Below are 24,042 nucleotides of genomic sequence, written 5' to 3' on the forward strand. Positions count from 1 at the left end.
TAAGTTCTGCCTTAGGAGGAGCTGTCCCTTTGAGTTGGGCATTTCCTGACATAGAGCAAAGGGCCAGTTTGTGGAATGGAGGAGTTGAGAGTGTGTTTAGAGCAATTAAACAAGAATACCCCATGACAACATCAGCAAGGGGACAGAGAAGGACGATCCCAAGGCACTGGACAAACGGACTTTTCCTTGGTGATTTAGCGAGAACCCCAGAAATACTGCCTCCTCCTCCAACACCAAAGCCCTCCCACATGAGCCACCTAGGCTGGACCATCACTGTGTCCATTGGGTAACTGGGAGCCCCACTGTGTTCCTTGTTATCCACATCCTACCCTGGCTAAGATCTCCCCGTGTCTCTCCCAAAGCACCCAAGACTTACCAGCCACAAGATGAGGTTGAGTATGAGCACAGTAGGGATCCCCCCAAAGGGCTGTCCCTGGAGGACAGTGCTCCGGGACTGGAAACACTCATTCACCGTCATGTTGCGAAACTTTGGGCCCTCTGAAGAGGAAGACATCCTGGGCACACTCAGGCTCCTGATCTGGTGAAGGATCTCAGTCAAACCCAGGAAATGTTCCCCACTCTGCAAAACACAGAAAGATGCTAGAGGGGCAAATGGGGCTATGCTCTGAGGACAACATACAGCTAGGCTGGGGGACATGTGGGACTCAGGGTCCAATGATGGGTTTGGGATCACGGCATCAAAGGGGAAGAGTTGGCCCATCTGAGCTACAAGGTTCCAGCCCCATAGCTACGCAGACAGAGTAGTTTCAACTGTCCAAGCGATTATTTTATACTGCTTCACCCTTTTTTAAAAGTTGCAAAGACGGGGCAGTGGTGGCATGCACCTTTAATTCCAGCACTTGGGAGGCAGAGACAGCAGGACTTCTGAGATCAAGGCCAGCCTGGTCTATAGAATGAGTTCTTGGACAGCCAGCGTTCACAGAGAAACCTTGTCTCGAAAAACTTTTTAAATTGCAAAATGCAAATGTAAATGCAATGCATCTTCCTGTTGCTCTCATATATATATATATATATATATATATATATATATATATATATATATATAATAGGAATAGGCAAATCTCACAAAGCTAGGTCCCAGAATAGAAAAGTTCAAGTTGGCAGACAGAGTCATTGTGATCATGAGACACCCATGTGGACGGGGCTCACTGCTGTTTCCTCTACATTCTATGTCTCTCCAGGAAAGACATGATCTCTAAGGATGCAAGATGCCTAGCGCAGAGGAGTGACCCAATAAACTCTTTGTATAATGTAATTTATAGTGTGTGTGCAAGTGCATGCATGTTGGTGCACTGTGTACATATGTGCACTATGTACTTGAGTGCAAGCATGTGGAGGCCAGAGGATGACCTTAGGTGTCATTGTGCAAGCATGTGGAGGTCAAAGGACGACCTTAGGTGTCATTCTCAGGAATGCGTTCCATCTCTTTTGAGACAGAGTCTCTCATTGGCTTAGAGCTCACCAATCACACTAGTCTGGCTATCCAGCACAGCCCGAGGATTTCCTGTTTCTGCCTCTCCAGTGCTGGGATGACAACCACACTTGACACTTTTATGTGGGTTCTGAGGGCCAAACTTGGGTCCCCATGTTTTTCAGGCAAGCACTTCACTGACTGAGCTGTCTCCCTAGCTGGTAAATTCCCTGTCTTACCTGGTCTTGGAACCAAGCAGACCAGCACCTACCCAGGTTTGCACTCATTCAGTGGAGCTGGGCATTCTGGTAAGCCCCAGATGCAAAGGCACAGTCACAGCATCAGAACTTTACAGGCATTGCTAAGAGCAGCCACGCTCAAACTGACCTGCAAGCCTGACTAAACTCCAAAGACTTTCATTTTGGCTCTAGAGCTCACCCTACCCTAAGTCTCTTTGCTCTGATTCAAGAGAAGTCTCATTCATTCATTCAAATATTTTGCAAGTCACTGCTTTGTGCATACATGCTGCTAGTGGTACCTCAGTGATATGACAGATAAGAAGGCATCCTTCATGGCTCCCTAGTGGGAAGGAACATACAGGGAGAGGATCAGGGACCACTGTGGGTACCAACCACCCTTTTGCTGGCATGGGGAAGCACACTCCTAAGCAGACACAAACTCTCAGTGTGTTGAGGGAAGGACAAACAGACTCTGTGACTGGATAAGGGATGGTGAGGATAGGCATTAGTGGCATGAAGTCACCTAAGTTTTAAAGGATCCTTTGGTGAAGGATACAGGCATAAGGGAGGGACAGATGAGCAAAGAGAGGACCCTCGGGATCCAGGCCATGGCCATCTGGACAAGACAGGCTGCTCGAGGGTGGTGGGAAGCATCTGGACACCTTGAGCGGAGCCAGCAAGGGTTCCTAGCAGAGGGGATGGGGAAGATAATAGGACAGAAGTCCGGATGACTCTGAAGTTTTTAGCCCAAGAAATTGAAGAAATAAAATGGGTCTCTGTCACTGGAAAGGTTGGGGAAAGAGAGGAATGGCATACAGTGGCTTGGCTAGGCGTGTTAAGGAGCTACGGGTGTGGACCCAGAAGACAGCCTGGAGACATCAGCATGAGACAGAAGCCACCAGCATAAGCAGCTCTCGGAGGCAAAGGACCAGATCACTGAAGGAGGGGTACAGAGAGGGGAGAAAGAACAGAGGACGTCAAGACAGAAGCCGGTGCCTGGGTAACGGCTGATAACCGCCCAAAGGAGAGGTACCACGACCCCAGACAGAGCTTCAGTTGGAACAATGAAGAGCTTGGGAGTTACGGGGAAGAGTGAAAGAGATGACACTCCACCACCACAGGACAGCGCTGGAGAGAAGCAGCTGCTCTAAGGGGTTTCTCCAGGGCCTCCAGTACCCAGGAGGTAAGGGAGGCGGAGGGGGTCGGGTGTTTGCACTGTGGGTTCTGTGACGCTAGAGTTCAGCTCTGGCAATTACTCCATGCCCAACGACCTTGAGTAAGGTACTAGAGGTCTCCATGCCTTGGTTTCCTCATCTGTCAGATGGAGACGGTGACAGCAACTGACCCATTTCACGGGGATGCTGGGAGTTGAGAGAGCTGAGATGTGTGGGTCCTGCAAAGCAAAGCCTAGAACCTGGGAATCGTCACATAAAGTCTGTAAAAGGGAAGCAAATGTGAAGTCCTGGGGGCGGGGGGCCGGGGAGGATGGGAGGTGGGGATGTAGGGGAAAGGGAGCAGGAGGTGAGGTGGTCCTGGAACCGGGCTAACTGGCAAAAGTGGCAGTAGACCACGGGTTAATGGTGCTCTCAGCCTTGGTGCAAGAAGCTTCTCTTTGCCATGGGCGGCAGGCAGTGAGTGCGGCCTCTTACAGCTGTCCTCAGTCCTGAGAATAAGTGACTGCTGACCTCGGAGCCCTAAGTGGGACGTTTCATTAACTCCCTCAAGGTGCAGGGAACATTGTAGAAGATGGGATGGGAAAAACTCAGAGCCGGAGGATAGGAAGGGGTCTTGCAAAATGCTGTCTTCTGGACAAGACAAGACCAGAGTACTCGTCAACACACAGCAGCCATGGCTACTTGAGTAACACCCAAACAAGATCAAGCAAATCAACACTCCAGCATGGCAGGGCTCACCCCTAGCTAAGGAGCTATTGGCAACTCATGACTGCTGGAAGAGGGAAAGCCATCTTTTCTCAATGGTGTGGCTGCTGGTAGGCTGCCCATGCTCTGTCCCATATCCATGCCTATGAAGGAAGCACTGAGCAGACATCAGATTCCGTTTTTTGTTTTTTTAAAGAGGGGTTCAATTCCCAGCACCCACATGGGCAGCTCATAACTGTTTGTCATTCCAGTTCCTGGAGACCTGACACCCATAGCAAAACACCAATGCACATAAAGAAAGAATAAATAAATTTGAGAGAAGAGGGTATGAAGTCAAAGAAGGAAGGTTTTTAAGGGTCCCAGAGGGAGTGGAAAAGGAAATTTGGGGTGTACATGATCAAGATACAGAATATACAAAATTTTCAAAGAATAAATAGAAGTATCCTTTTAAAATATTCTTTTAGTAGGGGCCGAGGACACAACGAGGCTCACCTTGAGAAAGAAAGGAAAACAAAAATTCACATTCTACCCTCTGAGTTAGTGTCTATCGAGAGCCCACACTATTCTCCTCTCATTTCTACCGAGGTGTCCTGGGTTTTATTGCCTCTCAAGGTCACCGACTAACCTGCCATAGCTGACCGAACACAATGCACTTCCGTCAAACGCCTGAACATCAAAGTGACAGCAATGGCATCCCCGGGGAAGGAGGAGCAGTCATGTGAACCATACCCTTCTGCAGGAAGCTGCAGTTCTGATGATGGCCACTTGGGGGAGCCAATGCTAAAGCAGAAGGTCCTGGAAGGTGACCCCCCCACACACAAATACACACATCTCCTCCACTCCATGACCCCCCACACACACACACGCTCGGGCCTAAGTCCGAGGAGATACTTCCCACCTGAGGCAGTTCTCCAAAGAAGGTCCACTTAGCTACAGGTTTGCTTTGAAAGAACAGATGTGATGGAGAGATCATCTTAAGCAACTTCCACTCAGACAAACAGCCTTGATCTGGGGTGTTTTGCACCACTCCATCGCTTAAAGATTTCTGTTTTAGTTATGGGAGGGCACTGATTATGGAGAGCATAATGTGCCCATGAGTGCAGGTACCCGTAGAAACATCAGATCCCCTGAAGCGGGAGCTACAGGCAGTGTGAGCCACCCAAGACACCCCTCTAGATCCTTGATGGTGCCTGTTGTTGTGTGTGTTTGTTTTTCAAGACAGGGTTTCTCTGCGTAGCTTTGGAGCCTATCCTGGAACTCGCTCTGTAGACCAGGCTGGCTTTGAACTCACAGAGATCCGCCTTCTTCTGCCTGCTGAGTGCTGGGATTAAAGGTGTGCGCCACCACTGCCCAGAGCTGCTGTCTTTTAAAGTGGAAACGTTTTTGGCTTTTGACAGGGGACCTCCGAGCTGAGGTGTGAAGGTGTAGGAGTTAGCTCTGTGCAGTGAGGGAGAGTGGGCAGAGGGAACCGTATTGACGAAGACCCATGGAGGAGAGTGAATGGAACACTCTGGAAGCTGGAGAGTGGCATGATCACTTGTTTGCCCGTCAGTCCATGCAACAAGGTGGCTCTGGGGCTGAAGAGATGGTTCAGGGGTTGAGAACACCGGCTAGTTTCCCAGAGGATCCACACAGAAGCTCACAAGCATCTGTAACTCCAGTTCCAGGGGTGTGGACAGCCTCTTCTGGCCCCGTGAGCACCGGGTACACATGTGTTAACACAGATATACAACACAGGCACGACACACACACAGAAAAATAAAATCTCTCTCTCTCTCTCACACACACACACAGAAAAATAAAGTATCTCTCTCTGTCTGTCTGTCTCTCTCTCACACACACACACACAGAAAAATAAAATCTCTGTCTGTCTGTCTGTCTGTCTGTCTGTCTGTCTCTCTCTCTCACACACACACACACATACACACACACACACGATGAATCCACTTGCAAGGCCCCATGCAGACCCTGGAGGTACAAACATGACACCTTCCTGAGGGGAATTCACAGCCTTTTGGAGTTGGAGAGAGGATTGGCCTAGGGATGGAAGACCCTCAGCTATGAGGTCCCAGCATAATCTTGGAGTTGGGGTGGGGGTTTCTATCCAACAATATAGTCATTTCAGGGCTTCAGCTCCATCCGGCTGGCCTGCAGGGCAGGTGTGGGAAGGAAAGAGAGAAGAATAGTTTACCTCTCCCACCTTGTCACCCAAGCTCTCAGGCAGCAGGCAGAGGCAGTGAGGAGGCTGTTGCCATGGAAACCTAAAGCAGCACCCAGCCTTTCTCCATGCGATGCTCCATCCTGGACTTGCATTCTTACTTCACCTTTATAATAACCCCAAAAGTCAATGCCCCATTATCCCCCTATCCAGATGTGACTCTAAGATGGCTCTTGGCTATGAAGGAGGGAGGGGTGTGGAAAGCTGAAGGGTGAGTTTTGGAGATCCAAGCATGAGCCCTTCATGAAGAATAAAGCTTGAAACCTGAGGATTCTAGAGATACAAATGGCTGGGACACTAACCTGGTGCATGCCTGGAGTAGCAGGTATTGGGGACCATGACTCTTTGGACAATAATTTCATAGCATAAGACAAAGAACTGTTCAGGGGAGTGGAGAATATTTGGCTACCTGAAGCCAGGACATTGCATTTAAACTCTGGATCTATCCTGGTGACCATCCCTCAGGAGTGATCCCAGAACTAAGGTGGTCTGGGGGAGGAAGGGAGGCTGGAGAGGTGGCTCATTGGTTAAGAGAATTGGCCACTCTTCCAGAGAACCAGAGTTCAGATACCAGCATCCATGTTGGGCACCTCACAACTGTCTGTAACTCCATCCATCACCCTCTTCCGGCCTCCGTGGACTCTTCAACTCATGTGCACATACCCATACACAAGCACATACCAGTAAATATAATTAGAAATAAAGTCAATCTTTTATTTTAAAAAAGATGGCCTAAGGAGTTCTGTGGAGGGGACAACTTATTGATTGCTAGCATTTACTGAGGATTAGCTCTGGGCCAATAATTTTCATTTAAGCAATACTTCATTTAACACTCGAAAGAACCCTAGGGCACCGGAAGCAGCTATCCCAGGAAGTATCAAAGCCTAGTGAATTTATACAAGTCAACCAAGGTGACAGGTCTAGTAAGAGGCAGAGCTGGTCCTCCCGCCCAGGTGTTTCATTATCCTCCACCAGGCTGGCATCACTGACAAAGATGGAAGAAGGGGAAGACCTTGTCCTACTCCAGGGACTGAGCCTTCCCAGACTTTCAAGGTGATGCCATGTAAGCATGGTGGGCAGAACCAGGGGTCTAAGCTGGGCCCCCGCAGTCATCCAGCTGTTCAGAGCCCAGCCCAATGAATCAGCAGGAATTGGCCCATAAGAGAAGCAGCTAGGCTTAGATGAGAATCACTGTAGTCACAAGTTAGGACTTGTGGGTAGCCAACACACACACACACACACACACAGACATGTACACGCATACACATACACACATGCACACACATGCATATGCACACACAGACACAGACACATACATACATTCACACACACACACAACAGACATGCACATGCACACACACAGACACACAGTGCACATACACACACACAGTTACAGACACATGCATACACACACACACACAAAAACACACACACACACACTTGCACCACCACCACCAGGGTGCACAAAGCACTAGATTCCTGCCTGATCTTCTCTGTCTTTTCAATAATGATCACCTGTTTTCTCTAACAGTAGGAAAGATTATCTCCCCTGACTTGGGATGTAAACAAACAAGTTTCCCTTTCTGGCCGTGTGAACTCCTCCCATCTCCTCTAAGTCTTTGGATCTCCTCTTCTCCCCCATTTTCCCCTTCAAGGCAGCCAGCTTGGTGGCTTCAGCTTACTCTCACTGCTCCAGTAGGAGCAGAACAGGTAGGGAGTTACAGGAACTAGGGGCTCTGCTCCATAGCCCTCCACACCTGCCTTGTCTGCTGGCCACGAATCTTACCCTGAGTTGAGCCTGTCCCTGCTCCAACCTGTCTTTCCTCTCCTAGTGCTTCATGCCAAGGGCAGTGTGTTCAGTGTTCAGTGTGATAAGGCTGAGCCCTGCAGGTACAGACACGTGCCTAAGCTTGGGAATGGGGGGTTTGAGGTGAGAGCCTGGTTTCCTTGCACCCCATTTAGGACTCTTGGTGGCCTCACAGCCTTGTGGAGCAGGCAAGAGGATCTGAACCAGCTGGGTGAGAACACAAATATTCCTGACCTTACCAATGAGCCAGGTTTTGTGTGCAGAACGGCTGGAGGCCACCCCAAGAGTCCTAGAGTTGCCTGCATATAGCTAAGGGGTTGTGGACACATTTCCTGACTCTCCCTAAAGGAGAGGTGAGGTTCATAGATTAGTGATGGTAACCCCGTGACCTTTAAATCTTGTTGGGGGTGGGTATCTCAGGACACAGGTCCTTTTGTATTCCCATGTTTCCTTTCTGCTCCATCCCCGCTGCCTCTGATAACTGATAGTGCAGAGGTTCACATCTCGTCCTGGGATCTCCAAGCTCTGATGTTTTCTCAGAATCTCAGAGGCCCCCCACCTGGAGACTCCTTCATAGCGTACCACACTTGTCTTCTGCTCCCTGTCACATGTCCAAGAGCTGTCTACCCCGCTCTACAAAAATCTACTTTTGGGCTGAGCCAGGAAATTCATCTCATTGTCACGTACTATGCCTAGGTCTAGCTCCCATACTGCTGTCTCAAGCCTTCCTTCAGATCAGGCTTTGTCTGTACTCTCTACACAAATGGCTTTTCCTACTGTTGCCTAATGCAGGCCTCTCTTTCTTCCATGCACACAAGCAGCTAGTTTTTTTTTTTCAGAAACATCTGTGGGATGTCCAAATAGCAGGAGCCATCCCCCACTTGGGCTTTCCCTAGTGCCACTACAATGACCAGCATGTAGTAGACTCAATGAAAGATGGTCTTTCATCCTAAACCATACTCAGATGTAGAAAAAGAAATAACTGTAAACAGTTTGTACTTTTCTGCAGGCTACATCTGAGTGCTGTGTTCTTGCCTGCCCACGTCATGTTGTTGGTTCCCAAGTCTCCTTCCCAAGTTATAGTATGGAGTAGAGAGAAAACATAGTTCCGACTCAAGAGGTTGGATGTGACTCTGACTGTGTTATTCACTAGCTGCCACCTAACTCTTGTTGTTGCTGCTGCTGCTGCTGGTGGTGGTTTTTCAAGACAGGGTTTCCCTGTGTAGCTCTGTAGAGTTGGCTGGTCTCAAACTCACAATGATCCACCTGCCTCTTGCCTCCTGAGTGCTGGGATTAAAGGCATGAGCCACCACCACCTGGCACCATCTAACTTCTTAATAGAACTCCTACAAAATGAAGTTCACTGTCTGCCCTGACAGGTCCAAGGTGATTACCAAGGCTAGTTAAGAAGAGAGTGCACAGACAGTTTTCGTAAGCTGCGGGAGCCACAAATGTTAGTTGTTGCCTTTGCTATCCTGTTCTGAAGATGAAGCCAGCTTTCTCTCAGAGGCTTCTAAGTGTAGGGTGACTGGACCTGGCGGGACCAGTTTGCTAAGCAAGTGTGTGAGCAGCCGAGTTGTCAGTAGGTCTCAGAACCATGGACAGCACCAGACAGCCTTGCCGGGTTCTGAGGCCGCTTGTCTCCTCTCTGCCAGAGCTTATGAAAGGCTGATGGTTCCACTGCTTGTGTCCTGGTACCATAATAAGAATGGCAGTTTGTGTTTAGTGAGGAAGTTCTACATGCTCCTCATGGTGTCAGGGCTTTTAATGAATCCTCTAGGTTAACACACCTGTTAGACTGAGTGTTGGGTGCTGTAGGCGGCCCTTGGCCTCCATACATGGCTCCTTCCTGTGCGCTTTTCTATGGTGTAGAAGCTACAAAGCTAAAAACTACAATTCCCATGCTCCATTGCAATTGGGGCTCTCGCTTCAGATTGGTTCAGAGATGAGCTAGGGTGGACTGAGAAGGTGGAAGGGGGAAGGGGTGCTTTGTAGCAGAGTCAATGCCAGGCTTTGCTCCTGGGAAGACGGGGTGTAGAGTGTCACACATGCACAAGGACTTCCTAATCCTAGGCTGCCACGGAGCAGGTGGCGCCTGGTGGCTCCAGGAACAGCCCTCCTGACTGTGTGGCCTGCGCTTTGCTCTTCTGGGCACCCAGAGTCCAGCACCCCCATCATTTTGGAAGCGTGGATTTAATGCCTAGTATTAGATCCTTATTTGGATGTAACACATTAAATAAATAAGTCCTGAAGACGCTTAGAGCGCCTTTGTGTCCTGCGCAAAGACCAGCTAGATTCTGTCATCTTGTAAAGAAGAATCTTGAGCCTGAGGAGCCTGAGAGACTGGCTGGGTCAGGGAGCTAACGGCAGTGGAGTGGGAAATGAGCCCCAGGGGAAAGGACTCATTGGGCCCCTCTGAATCATGCCATGGACCACACTCAAGACAGAGCAGCATCGCAATATAACTCAGGTTCAAGACAGAAGTTAACGGAGAAAAGGAGAGCTATGCCGGAATCAAACTCCAGGCTTGAGTGGGTGTGGCTTCAGACAGAGAAGGAAGGGGAAGGCAGGGACTTGTGTGTCAGGGCAGGTGTGGTCTTTTGTCTAACCATCATTTGTTCCTCGCACATGCGTAAGAGCAACAGCCTGAGTTGCAAGCGTCAGTGCTCCATTTTACAGGTTGATAAACTGAGGCTTAGGCCTGCGGCAGGAGGAGGGAGGCTGTGGCCACTCAAGTCAAGGCTAGGAGCTAAGTGAACTGGCTTCCCCCACTCACCTCACTCTGGGGCTCTACAGGGGTGCCTCTCCCTGCCAGGAAGGTTCTCTCCTTGTCCTCAGACTCTTGTGATGCTGACCCAGGGACCAAATATTCTGTCACAGTGAGCCACCATGGCCGGGCCCAAGGTGGGCAGGGCAGGAGGTGAAGCGGCTGTGGGGCTGTCAGATGCCAGACCTTCAGGGGCTGGAAAGCAGTTGCGGGAGACTAGGAAGAGGAGGGTGACACCATGCTTGAGTGTGTGCATGGTGTGTGTGTGTGTGTGTAACAATAGCAGTGTGTAGTGATGTTTTAAGACTAGAGGGTCCTGAATTTTGGTTTTTAATTTAAGGAATGAAGAAAAATGACAGGGGCTGGAGAGATGGCTCAGAAGTTAAGAGCACTGGCTGCTCTTCCAAAGATCCTGAGTTCAATTCCAGAATCTACATGGTGGCTCACAACCATCCCTAATGAGATCTGGTGCCCTCTTCTAGTGTGCAGATATACATGCAGGCAAAATACTGTATATATAATAAATAAATATGCCCTTTAAAACAACAACAAAGAACCCTTCAAAGTATACCACGCTCCTTCAGAGGTCTTTGGGGTTTTTTCTGCTTAAAAAACAAAAACTAAATGAGCATGCCCTATTGTATGTGGTAGCATGAGGGGAAGCCTTGCTTTTTCTAGGCACAGGCATTGCTGGCTTTCCTTCATCAACCCCTTGCTGTCCCTCAGGTATTCTGACAATTGTATAACTGAAACTTGACAATGGGGAAGGGTCTGTGTGCAGGCCCCTGGTGGCTCTGGGCAGCTGTCCACTCGGGAAGATCAAGCTTCCTTCCACCGGGAGCCCCTCTCAGCATGCCTTGGTTCTCACAGACGGCTGGCCCATGCTCTCAAAGGCCCTGACGTTATCTGGCTCTTGGACACCCCATCCCCATTAGAATGCCATATTGGGAGTCAGCCCACCTCTACAGCCTCAGGCAGCCCTCCTGGAAGCTCCTATGTCCACTCTACCCCTACAACAATGACTGTGTCCTGAGTTTTCCCCCACATGTAGCGCTAAGAAGAATCAGGTGTGTTCTTTCCCTCTCCGAGCTCATTCCAGGAGCGGCTTGAGACAGATCTTGCTAAGAGGCAGTTACAGCGTGGGAGTAGTCTGCCGCAGCGCACAGCTTGCAGACAAGGGCCACTGAGCCCAGGCTGGAGTGTTTAGGAGCTTTCCTGAATAAGGTGGTGAGGGAACCCTGTGTAAGGACATTTGGTTCCTTTCCTTATTCTGGTCAACAGGTGTCCGCTATGGATGGTTCTACCTGACACTCTGACTTCATTTAGCTGAACTCCCTTCAAGCCATTGTCTCCCAGATTCTCTTCAGTTGTACAAATGTGAATCCTCCACCCCAGCCCCAGCACCTGGGTATACCTTAGTTTCTCTCCGAAGATGTTTCTCTCTCCCAACTAACTCATTTTGCCACTAACCTCAGTTCAACATTTACTTCTTTACGGGGAAATCAGGTGATGCCTATGCCCCTACCCCAGGGCACCTTGGGAGACAGACACAGTGCAGCATGTGGGCCCCTAGGGCTGGCTTCCTTGGGTCCAAGCCTAGCCTATGCCGTGCATTAGCCCCATGACTTTACGTAGGTTTATTAACTGTTCTGTGCCTCAGTTTCCTTATCTATAAAAAAGGATGCACTAATATCATCTTCCCCGTTGGGCAGCTGTGAGGACTAAGGGAAGCAACTGAACCACTTACACACTGCTCAGCACATTCGGTGATGCGCAGTTTACTGTGTTAGGACCTAGCATACTGTGTGATTACTTACAAGCTGACCTTTCACACGGCTGGCCCCTTCAGGGAACAGCAGATTCCTTAAGGACACAGCCCGAGCCCTTGTTGCTCATCACTGTCTCTGCTGTCTGGGTAGGGCTGGGTGCGTTGCAAATATTTGTTGAAGATGAGAAAGTCAGGAAGTACAGCAGAGGGACTTGCTTGGCCTTGTGATGTCAAATCTAGAGCTCATGGCCCGGAAGGGACCTTACAAACACTGTCATCTAAGCTGCTTCTCTGACAGCTGCTGGCCTGTATTGCTGTAGACTTCCCATCTCAGACTAGGTTGTCCCTGTCTACCCTGTCCCTTGGGGCTTGCCTGGAACCTGTTCATGGAGGTTTCTGCCTTGATTTGGAGAACGAGGAATGTGGCCCACCTCCCATCTGAGGATGGAAGAGCGAACGCATTCTCAACTGGGCGAAGCTGAGCCTCCAGCGCGACCTCGAGTTATCCCTGCAATTCTCATCTCCATAGCAACAAGTCTGGACTACACTCCCAGCCAGTAAGACTGAGCAGCTGCTCCATTCCTCATCAACAGGGGAGTAAAGACTCCAGGGTATGGCTCTCTCCTCAGCCTCCAACTCATTAAATTCTTCAGCATGAGTCCAGGGGCGGGGATAGGAATGGGAGGGAATCACAAAAATCGCAGTGGAGTCAGCTCCTGCTACAGATGGAAAAAGGCTGCCCACAGAGAGGCGCCCATAGCAACCAAGCAAGCAATCAGGTAAGATGCTGTTGGCCCTGCTCCATCACCTTCTGCAGCCAGGATGAGCTCTGACCATCCAAGGATCTATAGGCGAAGGCTGCACCCTAGTCCCACTCAGGCTCAACCAGCTTTTCACAACTCCCCGAAGTCCACATAGAGCTTGCCTTGCCAAACATTTGATCTGTGCTACACTGAGTACTGAACTGAGGGGCAAAAGCTACCCACCTGTGGCAGGACCATTAGTAAGCATAACAAGTCAGGTTAGGGGACCCTGAACCCCATAAGTCGGCTTTCAGGCTTAAGAGTAACAGCTGTGTATGATCTAGGGGGCAAAGCCATAATGCAGGCAGTATGTAGAATGCTATGCCCTGTGTGTACCTGCCAGGGGTACATGCCCCCTTTTCTCTTGGAGAGTGTACAAGAAACTGCCGGCAGTTTGCCTACAGGGAGGGGAGGTGGGTGGTCACAGGGCAGCACAAGGAACTCACTGGCCAGTTTTCTTCCTGTCACTGAATACACAACGGGTACGGAACCACTACTGATTCCTGGATGGCAGCTCTGGGAGGCAGCATCTCTAACAAGCCCCTGGATGATGCCGATACCACCGGATCATGCTTTAAACTTTGCCCTGTGGAGGCAAATGCATGGGAGGAGGAGGAAGGTCCCCCTGGGCCCACCCACTCATCTAAGCATAGACATTGGAGTAGGCAGTCTGGCAGGCAGTCTGGTTCTCCCAGCTATGGTATCTTTCTCCCAGCTGCACAGCTTCCACTCATAGACTCACCAGTTCAGGGGGCTGGAGAGATGGCTCAGCAATTAAGAGCACTGGCTGCTCTTCCAGAGGACCTGGGTTCGATCCCCAGCACCCACATGGCAGCTCATGACTGTCTGTAATTCCAGTTCCAGGGAATCCACTGCCCTTACACAGATGCACCAATGCAAATAAATAAATCATTTTTCAAAAAAATCACCAATCCAGCCCTGATCTGGCTCCTGAACTTAAAAGCCTATAGTCTAAGCATGCAGTTCCCTAAAATGACATGGGACGAGGGGTCTTCAAAGTGTGGCCGTCACAAAGAGGAGGATCTGATTCTCCCTGGTGTCCAGAAAGGGTGTGTGAAGGCTAGTCTGGTCCAAGGTGCCACTAAAGATTGTTTAGTTCCTATGAGTTGAGAGCTTGCTAGCTGCCGGGCACTCGTCTCAGACTCTACAAGCACGGGAATTTTAAACCACCCCCAACAACTCAAGATAGCATCCCCTGCTGCCATGTGAGCTATGAATCAGTAGGGCAGATATGCAGCCTTCAGGGCAGAAAGGCATCCATCCATGGTTTGACATTCCAAGAGCAGACCACTGAGTGCACAAATGCTGGGAGGGAGGCAAGAGAGGACAGCAGTTGTGGGTCCAGATTGTGTTCAGGCTCCCTGGGGAGTTCAGGTCCCTAGATGGAAATGTGCCACCCTCGGATGAGATGAAGTCGAGGGTGAGGCCCAGGCCTGGACTCTGGCTCCATCTGTCTAAATAGGCCAGAAGCCACGCTGACTGCCTCAGGGGTGCTCTGAGAGCAGCTGCCTGCTAAAACCAAGCCGTTCCTGTGATGGGTGGTGGAAGTCAGATGGCTGAAGATGCTGGTCTCGTTTATACGGCCTCATGGAGACCATGGAGCATCAGACAGTCAGGAATTCACGAGGGTCGTGAGAATCACGTGCACAGTACTGGGGCCTCTCTGTCTACAGACCTAGTGGTAAAGGTCAGTCCCGGAGGAGAGTAGAGCCAAGTGGCCCAGGGGCTTAAAGCCTTCAGGAAGTGTGGATGCACCCACACTTTAGTCCTCCTGTTCCCTGGCAGAAAGAGCTTCTGAAGCAGTAGAGAGAGGAACAAATGGGGGGAGGAGGAGAGTGGAGAATAAAATACTCAAGGTAGAGAGAAAGGGGTCTGCTGAACCAAAGGCAAATGGATAGACCATGACGTCCAAGACAGCCTGGCTTGTGCTCCGGAGTGTAGGTCACAGGGAGCCGTGGAAATATTGGAGCAAAGGTGTGGCATTGTGTAGAAGGGTTTCTAGATCTTGCTCCAGTCCTAAGCTATCTGAGTCCTGAGATTCACCTAAGTCGCAAGATCTGCCTTGGTGACCCTGTTTTTAAAAATTATGTTATAATTTTAAATTTTATTTATATTTTTAAAAGCATATATAGGTGAGTGTGTACACATGAGTACAAGTGTCTGTGGAGGCCGAAGGCATCAGATCTCCTGGAGCTGGAGTGACAGAGGGACTTTAAGCCACCTCACATCAGTTCTGGAAACTAAACTCAGGTCCTCTCCAGCTGGCTGGAAGCCTTATTTAATGACACAGCTCTGAGGCTTTTTCCCCTCTGGGTTTTTGTTTGTTTGTTTCCACATTACATTTTTCTCCCCCTAACATATTCTATCTAGAATTTGCACTGCCTTGCTAGGCCTCATGGAATACTTCTATAATCCTAGCACTTGCGAAGCTGAGGCAGGAACATTGATACAGGTTTGAGGCTAGCCTGGGCTACTTAGTGAGACTCTGTCTCTAAGAGAGTAAGGATAAATAATGCTAAACTCAGTGAAGGTTAGCTGCTTGCTGGATGTCCCGCCCTTCTCCAGCAGAGGTATGGCCTGGGAAAGACAGAATCATGTTTACACGCTTCTGATCTCAGTGCCCAGCCTGGAGCCCATAATCCAAGCACAAGCACACTGTTGTTGAGCTCGTTAAGGAGGAAAGCCTGCCCTGCGGGAACCAGCACGTCTCGGTCTACTCCCTTCCTGGCACCACACCCTCGCTTCCTGGGACTTGGCAGCGCCTGAGGCTCCTTGTGGAAAAATCTCAGAGAAAATCAGACAGAATTGTGTCACTTCCCTCCTTGCCTCTCACCCTGCCAGGAATCTTGGAAGCTTTGAACTACTGATCCTCCTTCGCCCCCGTCTAAATCTCCAGTCATCTGTCATCTTGGAATGGAGCCTGTAGCCTGCAAGGCACATTGCACCTGGGGAAAGTGGGCCCGCTGCAGGACGAGCACTGGGAAGAACAGCTTTGTCTACGGATCTGATTGAGATGAAGTTGGCCCCGTGCAAGGGTGCTGCCCGGCTGCCCCACCCCACCCCGGTGACCTCTACTCTCTGCAGGGGGAGTTATTCTCTCCATTTTACAGATGGGACAACCAACACCTCTGCGTTTGGAAAAGAACTTGTTTTTAACCGCAGGCCTGTCCTACTCCCTACATTCAAGCCTCCCTGGTGCGCAGCCTCTCCACCTTGGGGAACGCAGGGTTGATGGTGCAGGGTGCTCTGTCCAGGGTGCTGATCTTGTGCACTCTTGGCCAACCTCCAGCAGCCCAGAGCTACTGGAGCCAAGGACAATGACTTCATGTCTGCAGGCTGGCCTGAACTTGAAAGAATGTTGCAGTCCCTGCCTGCTTTGGGCAGTGGCCACCCGACCTCCCCCCTCTCTGATGTGGATAGGGCTGGAGTCTAGAATAGGGATACTGCACTTGCAGTCCCACAAACCCAGATGAAACCAGAGCCACCCTTATCCAGTGGAGCCCGAGGCCCATATCTAGCTGTGCTTACATCAGGGCTGTGGCCGAGAGGCAGAGCTTGAATTAAACCTTCAAGCCGTGTAGGGGCTGCACGTCGCTACACTCCTACTTGGGAATTCAGTACACACCTCTCCACTTGAGAGTAAAAATGCTGTCTCAGTAGACGTTATTACTATCCTCGTAGTGTACAATGTAAATAGGATACAGCCAGTTTCTGCTTTCAAGACCCTTCAAGGGCAGGTTAGGGCACAGGCCACAGGGAGCCATGGATGATTGTATGCCCAGGGAGTGAGATGGCTACTCAGTGCTTTAGTGAAGTTAATCAAGCATCTGAGTAGGCCTGGGAGAGAAGAGGCATCGGTAGTGAGCAGGGGTAATGGGAGAGCTGCTTACTGAGTGCTAGACGCTGTCCCAAGCACTCTACAGGTATTAATCTACTTAGCCCTCAGTGACCTTAGGGTTCTCCTGTCTCTCCCTACCCCATTTTACGGTTAGAGACTGAGGCACACAAAGATGGTGAGGCTGGCGGCTGGCTGCAAAGCCCCGAGCTGTCAGTAGCTTTCCACAGCCACCTACAGAGAAGAAAGCTGCATGCAGCCGAGGCCACCTGGTCTGGAAGGCTCTCCTGGGAAAGGAAGAGGGAGTCACAAAGGCTGCAGGCACACTGAGAGCTTTGCACAGAAAAGGAACTAGATCTAAGAGGACCTTAGCGGATAACAAACAAGCGCAGTACTCTTGGCCAGCAGCCCGTAGGAAGCAGCCTTTTCCTTCAGGAGAGAGAGGCCTTAGGCGCTCTCAGAGGAGAGAGCTAACCCTATTCCAGCCTCCCTGCTCCACTTCCAGGGCTGCACCATCCTCTCTCCAAGATTCAATCTGCCTTTTCACCTCTGAAATAGGGAGGAAAGACTCCCCTAGGTGCTCACCTGCTTCTTACACACTCAGCCACTGGGTGTCGGACAAAGGAGTGTGAGCTGGTTGAGATGACCGTATGGTAGAGGAGAGGAAAGGTACCCGGGGCAGAAGCTGGGCTGAGCCAGCAGGAAGAAGGCAGCTGAAACAGAGAGCTCCCCGTGTGGTTTGGGCGAGATTACACCCGATTCCTGGGAGATGCCAACATCTGGATTCACCGTTGATACGAATTGATGCTCAAGAAGTAAGGAGGGATTGGGTTGGATCAGCTCAGTAAGACCCTTCCAGCTCCAGCAGTCTGAAGATACTATCTGTCTTAGTCCTTTCCAGGGGAAAGAGTTCTCAGGGTCAGGGAGCGCTCAGAAGAGCATCGTCTGGACCTGCCTTGAGCCTGCTCACCACACCAGAGCAGCTGGGCAAGACCCTCCATGCAGCAGTCCCAGCTAGGAGCTCAGCCTGGCACACTGACAATCATCAGAAGACAAGATACCCACAGCCCTCAACTTTCCCTCCAACCTCAGGAGCCTGAGCCATCTGAGATGGTGCCCTGTGCAGAGGGATCAGGTCCCTCCTGCCTCTCCTGTCAGGCTATGGTTAAAGACGTCTATGGAGGACCTTTCCCAAGTGCTCTATTAGACAACCCTAGGGCCACATTTCCCAAGGTTATGGGGATGGGGACCAGTTCGAGGGTTGTGGGATGATGGCAGGGGCACCTACCTGGGGCAGCAGGTGTTGGTGAGAGTCCAGGCTGAAAGATTATGTTCCCAGGCCTTCCTGTCCTCAACCAGTCCCTGGGAAGAGGTACCTCCAGGTGATCCTGCAGAGTCTCACCACCAGTTCCGCACCACCAAAGTGGTTCCTTCAAAGCTCTGTGGCAAAGGGACAATAGAACGTTCTCAGGATAGGCAGGCAGGGATCCCAGTCCTCTGTAAACAGCTCCTCCCCAAGCCCTAGCTGGCCAGGTCCCTCCTAGACCCAATGTGCTTGTCAGCATCTTCCCACTGGGCCACTGGGGAGAGCTCTGGTAGGGCAAAGGGCACCCCAGAGGCCAACGAGTGCTCAACACATGACCTCAGCGAGCCATCCAAGCTGAGCAGGAAGAAGGACAGACATGGAGCCCTATCCTGGAGTTCCAGGCCACTCTGGTTCTGTGCCTTGTCCTCTGATGAATTGAAGCGTCCTGCTTTCCCTCACTGGGATGGGAGCTTCAGCCTGGATACAGAGTAAACCAGCAGTGCTGCTGTGAAGGGGGTCACACAGGGGCCACAGCCATCTCTTCCTTCAGAGTCATCTGAGGAGACCTTACTGGAATGCCTACTGAGGGGCCCCTTGCCTGGCCCATGAAGGACAAATGTCCAGGAAGGTGTCTAGGGACCCACATGTCCACATCTTGACCACAGAGGTACGGGAGTAAAACTCAGTGCATACACTGGGAGACGGTAGACAAACCAAAGGATAAGGCTTTGCAATTTGCACGGCATCCTCAGTCCCTTCCCTGAAACAATAGCAGGGGAGCCCAAAGTCTGAAGAGACTAGCCAGGGACTCCAGGCAGTTTGTGTGACACATCTCTAGGTTTTGTTTCCTTGGGAACAAAAGGAAAGGAGGGATAATCTCCTGTGGATCCTTCCAGACCTGACATTGCCAATGAAAGACAAGATGAGCCCACAGAAAAGGGAATTCACAATGGAAATTCAGGGCCAGGATGTCATTCAGTGGCAGAGAGTTTGCCCAGAAAGCATGAAGTCCAGGGTCTGAACCCCAGACCTTCAAAAAAGAACAAAAAGGAAGTTCAGGGTGGGACATTTTAAATAATTTTCTCTCTTCACAAGTGATTTCTTCTAAAATATTCTTTTTAAATTCTGAAAACAACACACTATGGAAAGAGTCCACTCAAGGTAATTACACAATGGAAACAGAATTGGGCATGCTGTCCTTGCCTTCCCAGGGCTCTGCTGCATTTCTAAAGACAGAGATAGTCCTGTCCCTGCTGTAGCTTTCTCTAAGATTCCCTAAATATGGATATATGTGCACTTATCCCTACACCTTCATGTTCCTGACAGTCTTTGCTTTGTTCATTAATAGACGTCACACATCTCTACAGCCAACAGTTTTCAATAGAATTCCACTGAGTCAAGCCCTACACATCACATGATTCCAACCTTGTTGCTGCATACTTAGGTGGACCCTCCATGCCTTTCTGTGACCGTAATCAGCCTTGAAGCAGCTGTGTGGGCCAGGCTGGTCTGGAACTGGTCATCTTCCTATTTTAGCCCCCAAGTGTTAAGGTTATAGGTGCTGCATGCATCCATTTTGGTTTGCTTCCCTGTGTTGATGCAAGAAGTTGCAATAAAAACTTATGGGGTTGGCTCTAGAAAACCCTGGGTTGAAGGTTATGCAGCCCTTATATACTAATATAAATGGCAAAACTGTCCTGCAAAACGAAGCAGTTTGCAGTGCCCCAGCAATACAGACAGTTGTCAGTTTCTCTGCATTTTCAACAGAATGGCACATTTTCACCTTTTTAATGATGGTTTTCAACATACCTTATTATTCTAACTAGCATACTTCAGAATGAGTTTCATGATTACACTTTTAGACACACCATTGTATCTAGCTCATTTCTGTCCCCTATCCATTATTAAACTCCTCAGCTTTGGCAATATGAGTTGAAAATTGTTCACTTCTCAATTCAGAACTCTTTATTGCCATCAGGTCAGATATTTCTTTCTCTCTCCCCTCCCTCCTTTTCTCTCTCCATGCTCTCTCTCTCTCTCTCTCTCTCTCTCTCTCTCTCTCTCTCTCTCTCTCTCTCTCTCTCCCCACCCAGCAGCTCCCAGATACACATGTCTCAAACACTTGTGGAACATTCCCAAGCACATATTACATCATATTTCAGGTAAAGGATGTAGAACAATGTTGGATGTAATACACACACACACACACGTGTGTGTGTGCACAAATACTCATGTACACACACACACACACACACACAAAGACATATATCAATATTTAAGAAACACCCTTTAGGCCCTGTGCTGGGTGTGGTGGTGTGTGCTGATAATCCCAGAACTCAAGAGGTATAAACAGGAAGATGTGGGATGTGCAGTGAGTCAGCCTAGGCTACATGAAATCCTGTCTTAAAAGATCAAGAATAGGGGCTGGAGAGACAGCTCTTGGGTTAAGAGCACATGTTACTCTTGTAGAGGACCTGGATTTGGTTTCCAGCACTCACTTGGTGATTCACAGCCATCTATAACTCAAGTCCCAGGCATTCTGATCTCCATGGGTACCAGGAATGTAGATGATGAACACACAGACAAGCAGGCAAAACACTCATATAAAATAAATCTTAAAAAGTTAATTAAGAGGGGGCTGTAGAGATGACCCTGAGGTGAAGAGCACTGGCTGCTCTTCCAAAGGTCCTGAGTTCAATTCCCAGCACCAACATGGTAGTTCACAGACATCTACAATGGGATCTGATGCCCTCTCCTGGTGTTCAGGTGTGCATGCAGAGCTCTCATACAAAATATAAATAACACCTTAAAATTTTAATTAGAAGTAAATAAAATACAATGTTGCATGACTCTATTTATTACTTAGCTTACATGTGTATACCAATATTCCCAGATGAACGTTCATTCTGCTCCTTAGCTTGTGAGTTATGAATGGGCTGGGCAACATGTGCCAGCTGTGCTGTGCTCTGTTATCAGTGTGGCACTGGCTTCACAGAGTGGCCTGGAGCCTCTCCTTCCCTAAGACCTGGTGTGGTTGGTGATACTTCAGTGACATTCCCATTATCCAGTCCTTCAAGGGTCAACAGACACTGTCTAAACTTGATTGTTTTAGGGATTTTGAGGACTTGGCCCCTCCCCTAATTATCAGTTTGTTTGGTTTCCCAGCTCTTCTGAGTCAAACTGATTATTTACATTTCCCCAGAAAACTACCGTTTCAGCTAGCTTTCAAATGGATTTGCACATGGCTGAACTAAGTATTCTTCAAGAATTCTATCGTCTCTCTGTATGGATGGTGACTTCCTCATCTTAACGTGGGACTTCCATTTGTCTTACTGCTTCCCCAGACCTCATCAGGTTAGCTGGACTTCAGAAGGTACCACAGTAGCGATGCAGAGGTTGATGGCTCTGTGACTACGAGCATGCCTTGCTCTCCCAAAGGACCAGAGTTCGGTTGCCAGCACCATATCAGGTGGCTCACAACTCCCTCTAACTTTAGTTCCAGGAGATCTGATGGTTTTAGATTTTACAGATGCTGTATGCACGTATATATACACACCCTCCCCAGCCAGACAACGCACATAATTAAAAATAAATCTTTAGCCGGGGCGCTGGTGGCGCACGTCTTTAATCCCAGCACTCGGGAGGCAGAGGCAGGCGGATCTCTGTGAATTGTAGGCCAGCCTGGTTTACGGAGAGAGTTCCAGGACAGCCTCAAAAACAATACAGAGAAACCCTGTCTCTAAAAACCAAAAATAAATAAATCTTTAAAATAAACAAAGTCTCAAAATTACACAATACAGTTTTTCCTAGGACCCTGTTTACTGTGCACACGGTCCAAATACAGAAATGTCGAAATCATAGAGGATGGGAAGATGGTGGGGAAAGGGCCCCTTGATAAACACAAGTCATTCAGCATTTCAGCGCCACCTGGGACCCTCCACACTCCCTTTCCCCAGCTCCCTGCACTGGGTAACCCTGCCATCACCCACTCTCCCTTCAGCATTCAGTGGTCACCTCCTCCAGGACCCTACCCCTGCCTCCCAGGTAGGAGCTGGTGCCTTTCCTTTGAAAAAAAAAAGGTCAATTTAAACATTGAAAAGATAAGCGAATAAAACAACCTAATTGGCAAATATAAACATCCTATAATTTTCCCTTCAGCTGTTGTGTGAGTGTGAGTGTGTGCATGCTTGCATGTATGCCTGTGGGAGAGACAAAGTGTTCCTGACAAACCAGAAATCTTTGCCCAGAAGTCTCAGCTCCATTTCCCAAAGATCACCGCAGATGCTGTACCTTGTTCATCTCTATTAATGACATGATCTTGTTTTTTTTAAGTTTATTGACCTTATATCGCCACTGATGGTATTGCTCTGTAATCTCCTTTTGCAACTGTTTCTAGATTTATTCAGGGTGATACAGAATATATACATACTGTACATATGTGTGGCCATATCAGTCTTATCAAGGTGTAATTTTCAGAAAATAAAATTCCCTGCTGGTTGTGGCAGCACACACCTGTAATCTTGGCATTTGGGAGTTGGCAGCAGAAGGATCAAGTATTCAAAGACTTCTGCTTCTGCCTAATGAGCTTGGACCAGCCTGGGCTACATGAGACCCTGTCTCAAAACAAAACAAAAACTTCAGACAGGAATAAGTGATGCTCATGTTTGTAATCCCAGCACTCAAGAGGCTGAGGCAGGAGGATTGCTGCAGACCAGCCAGAGTGACATAGCAAGACCTTGTCTCAAAAAGCCAAACTAGAAGAAAACAATAAGATGAATAGCCATCCATTCTGCTTGTATTAACTGGCAGGCGCCACAGCTTTGGTTGTCTCTTCCATTGTTGTCAATGTCGATGCTACGGTGGCCAAGACCTATTTTTTGCATTTCAGGTGTTGCTGTCCTAGATATCCCAGAGACTGTCGCCTTCTGCACAGGCATGAGTGCCTCTAGGTCATTGCACACCCAGACATGAAACCATCGGTCCTAAAGCACAAGCAACTGTATCCCCACGTGTCCTTGTCAGACTATCCCACCCCCGGCATTCTACATGGCCGTTGTTACAGAAAGCAATTATTAATCTTCGTTTCTCTTCCCACCCCATGGGTTACTAGGGCATATACGAGTGTGTGTGTGTGTGTGTGTGTGTGTGTGTGTGCACGTGCGTGTAGGACTCGAGACTAGGTGAGTAAAGTGATGAGATCACTGTCTAGCAAAAGAAACAGGTTCAATGCGCTTGATCTCTTCTAGCTGGGATCTATGGAGGGCTTCCTAGAGGAGGTGGCAGGTGTACTGCATTTTAAAAGGACAGGATAATAAACAAATGGGAATGGAGATGGGTCTGGGGTGGCCTGAGGCATGGTCAGAAAGTCATCTGGAAGTTCATTCTGGACTCCACTTTGCCAAAGCCATACTAGGAGTGGGGACAAGAAAATCTGGGGCTGTTCACACACACCCTTAATCCCAATCCTTGGAACGCAGAGACAGGCATGATCACTGTGAGTTCTGGAATAGTCAGTTCTACACCGTAAGATCTTCCCTCAAAAAAGAAGGAAGAGGAGGAAAAGGAGGAGATGAGGAAGAAAAGCTGGGGGGGGTGGAAACTTCCAGGTGATCAGTCATCTCCTCCCACATATGGAAGGGGTCCCTGTGAGCCTGAGTGAGGGCACGGCGCATGAGGAGTGGTTCTGACTCCTAATAAGTGCTCAGTGGGAGGCTCTGGAGCCAGAGAGGAAGGCCCGAGTCATTAAAAAATGACTCATGCAATAAGAAAGCAGAGTCCTGGGATGCCTTACCTTATCAAACCTGAGATAAAAGCCTGCTTTCCCAAACATGGGAAAGACCAGGGCTGCTCTGGCCTGGGTTCCTTTCCAAGACTCACTGGGGGGCTCTGGGATAGGGTTCCCCCTGACCTGCCCATCAGACCAGGGCTGCTGTCTACAGGGCCTAGAGGAGCTGCTGTAGATAAGA

At 49.4% G+C, this 24,042-nt stretch overlaps 1 protein-coding gene across 5 annotated transcripts in view; it reads right to left on the reverse strand.

Moving 5' to 3' along the window:
• Tmem63c (transmembrane protein 63C) overlaps positions 1-24,042 on the reverse strand; it is a 105,040-nt gene that overhangs the window by 39,953 nt on the left and 41,045 nt on the right. For 3 of the 5 annotated variants that reach the window (XR_005876202.1, XM_040742700.1, XM_040742701.1), the window contains exons 2-3: positions 18,059-18,210; positions 377-600 (exon numbers count right to left, since the gene is read on the reverse strand). Coding sequence is in view for 4 of the 5 variants with exons in the window: in XM_040742700.1 (XP_040598634.1) it covers positions 377-600; positions 18,059-18,210 (376 nt within the window). In the remaining variant the exon portion in view is untranslated. The remainder of the gene's footprint in view (positions 1-376; positions 601-18,058; positions 18,211-24,042) is intronic. The other 2 variants (XM_040742702.1, XM_005084001.4) reach the window with 1 other exon arrangement.

Source organism: Mesocricetus auratus, unplaced genomic scaffold (genome assembly GCF_017639785.1).
Source record: "Mesocricetus auratus isolate SY011 unplaced genomic scaffold, BCM_Maur_2.0 Super-Scaffold_15014, whole genome shotgun sequence".
NCBI lineage: Eukaryota > Metazoa > Chordata > Mammalia > Rodentia > Cricetidae > Mesocricetus > Mesocricetus auratus.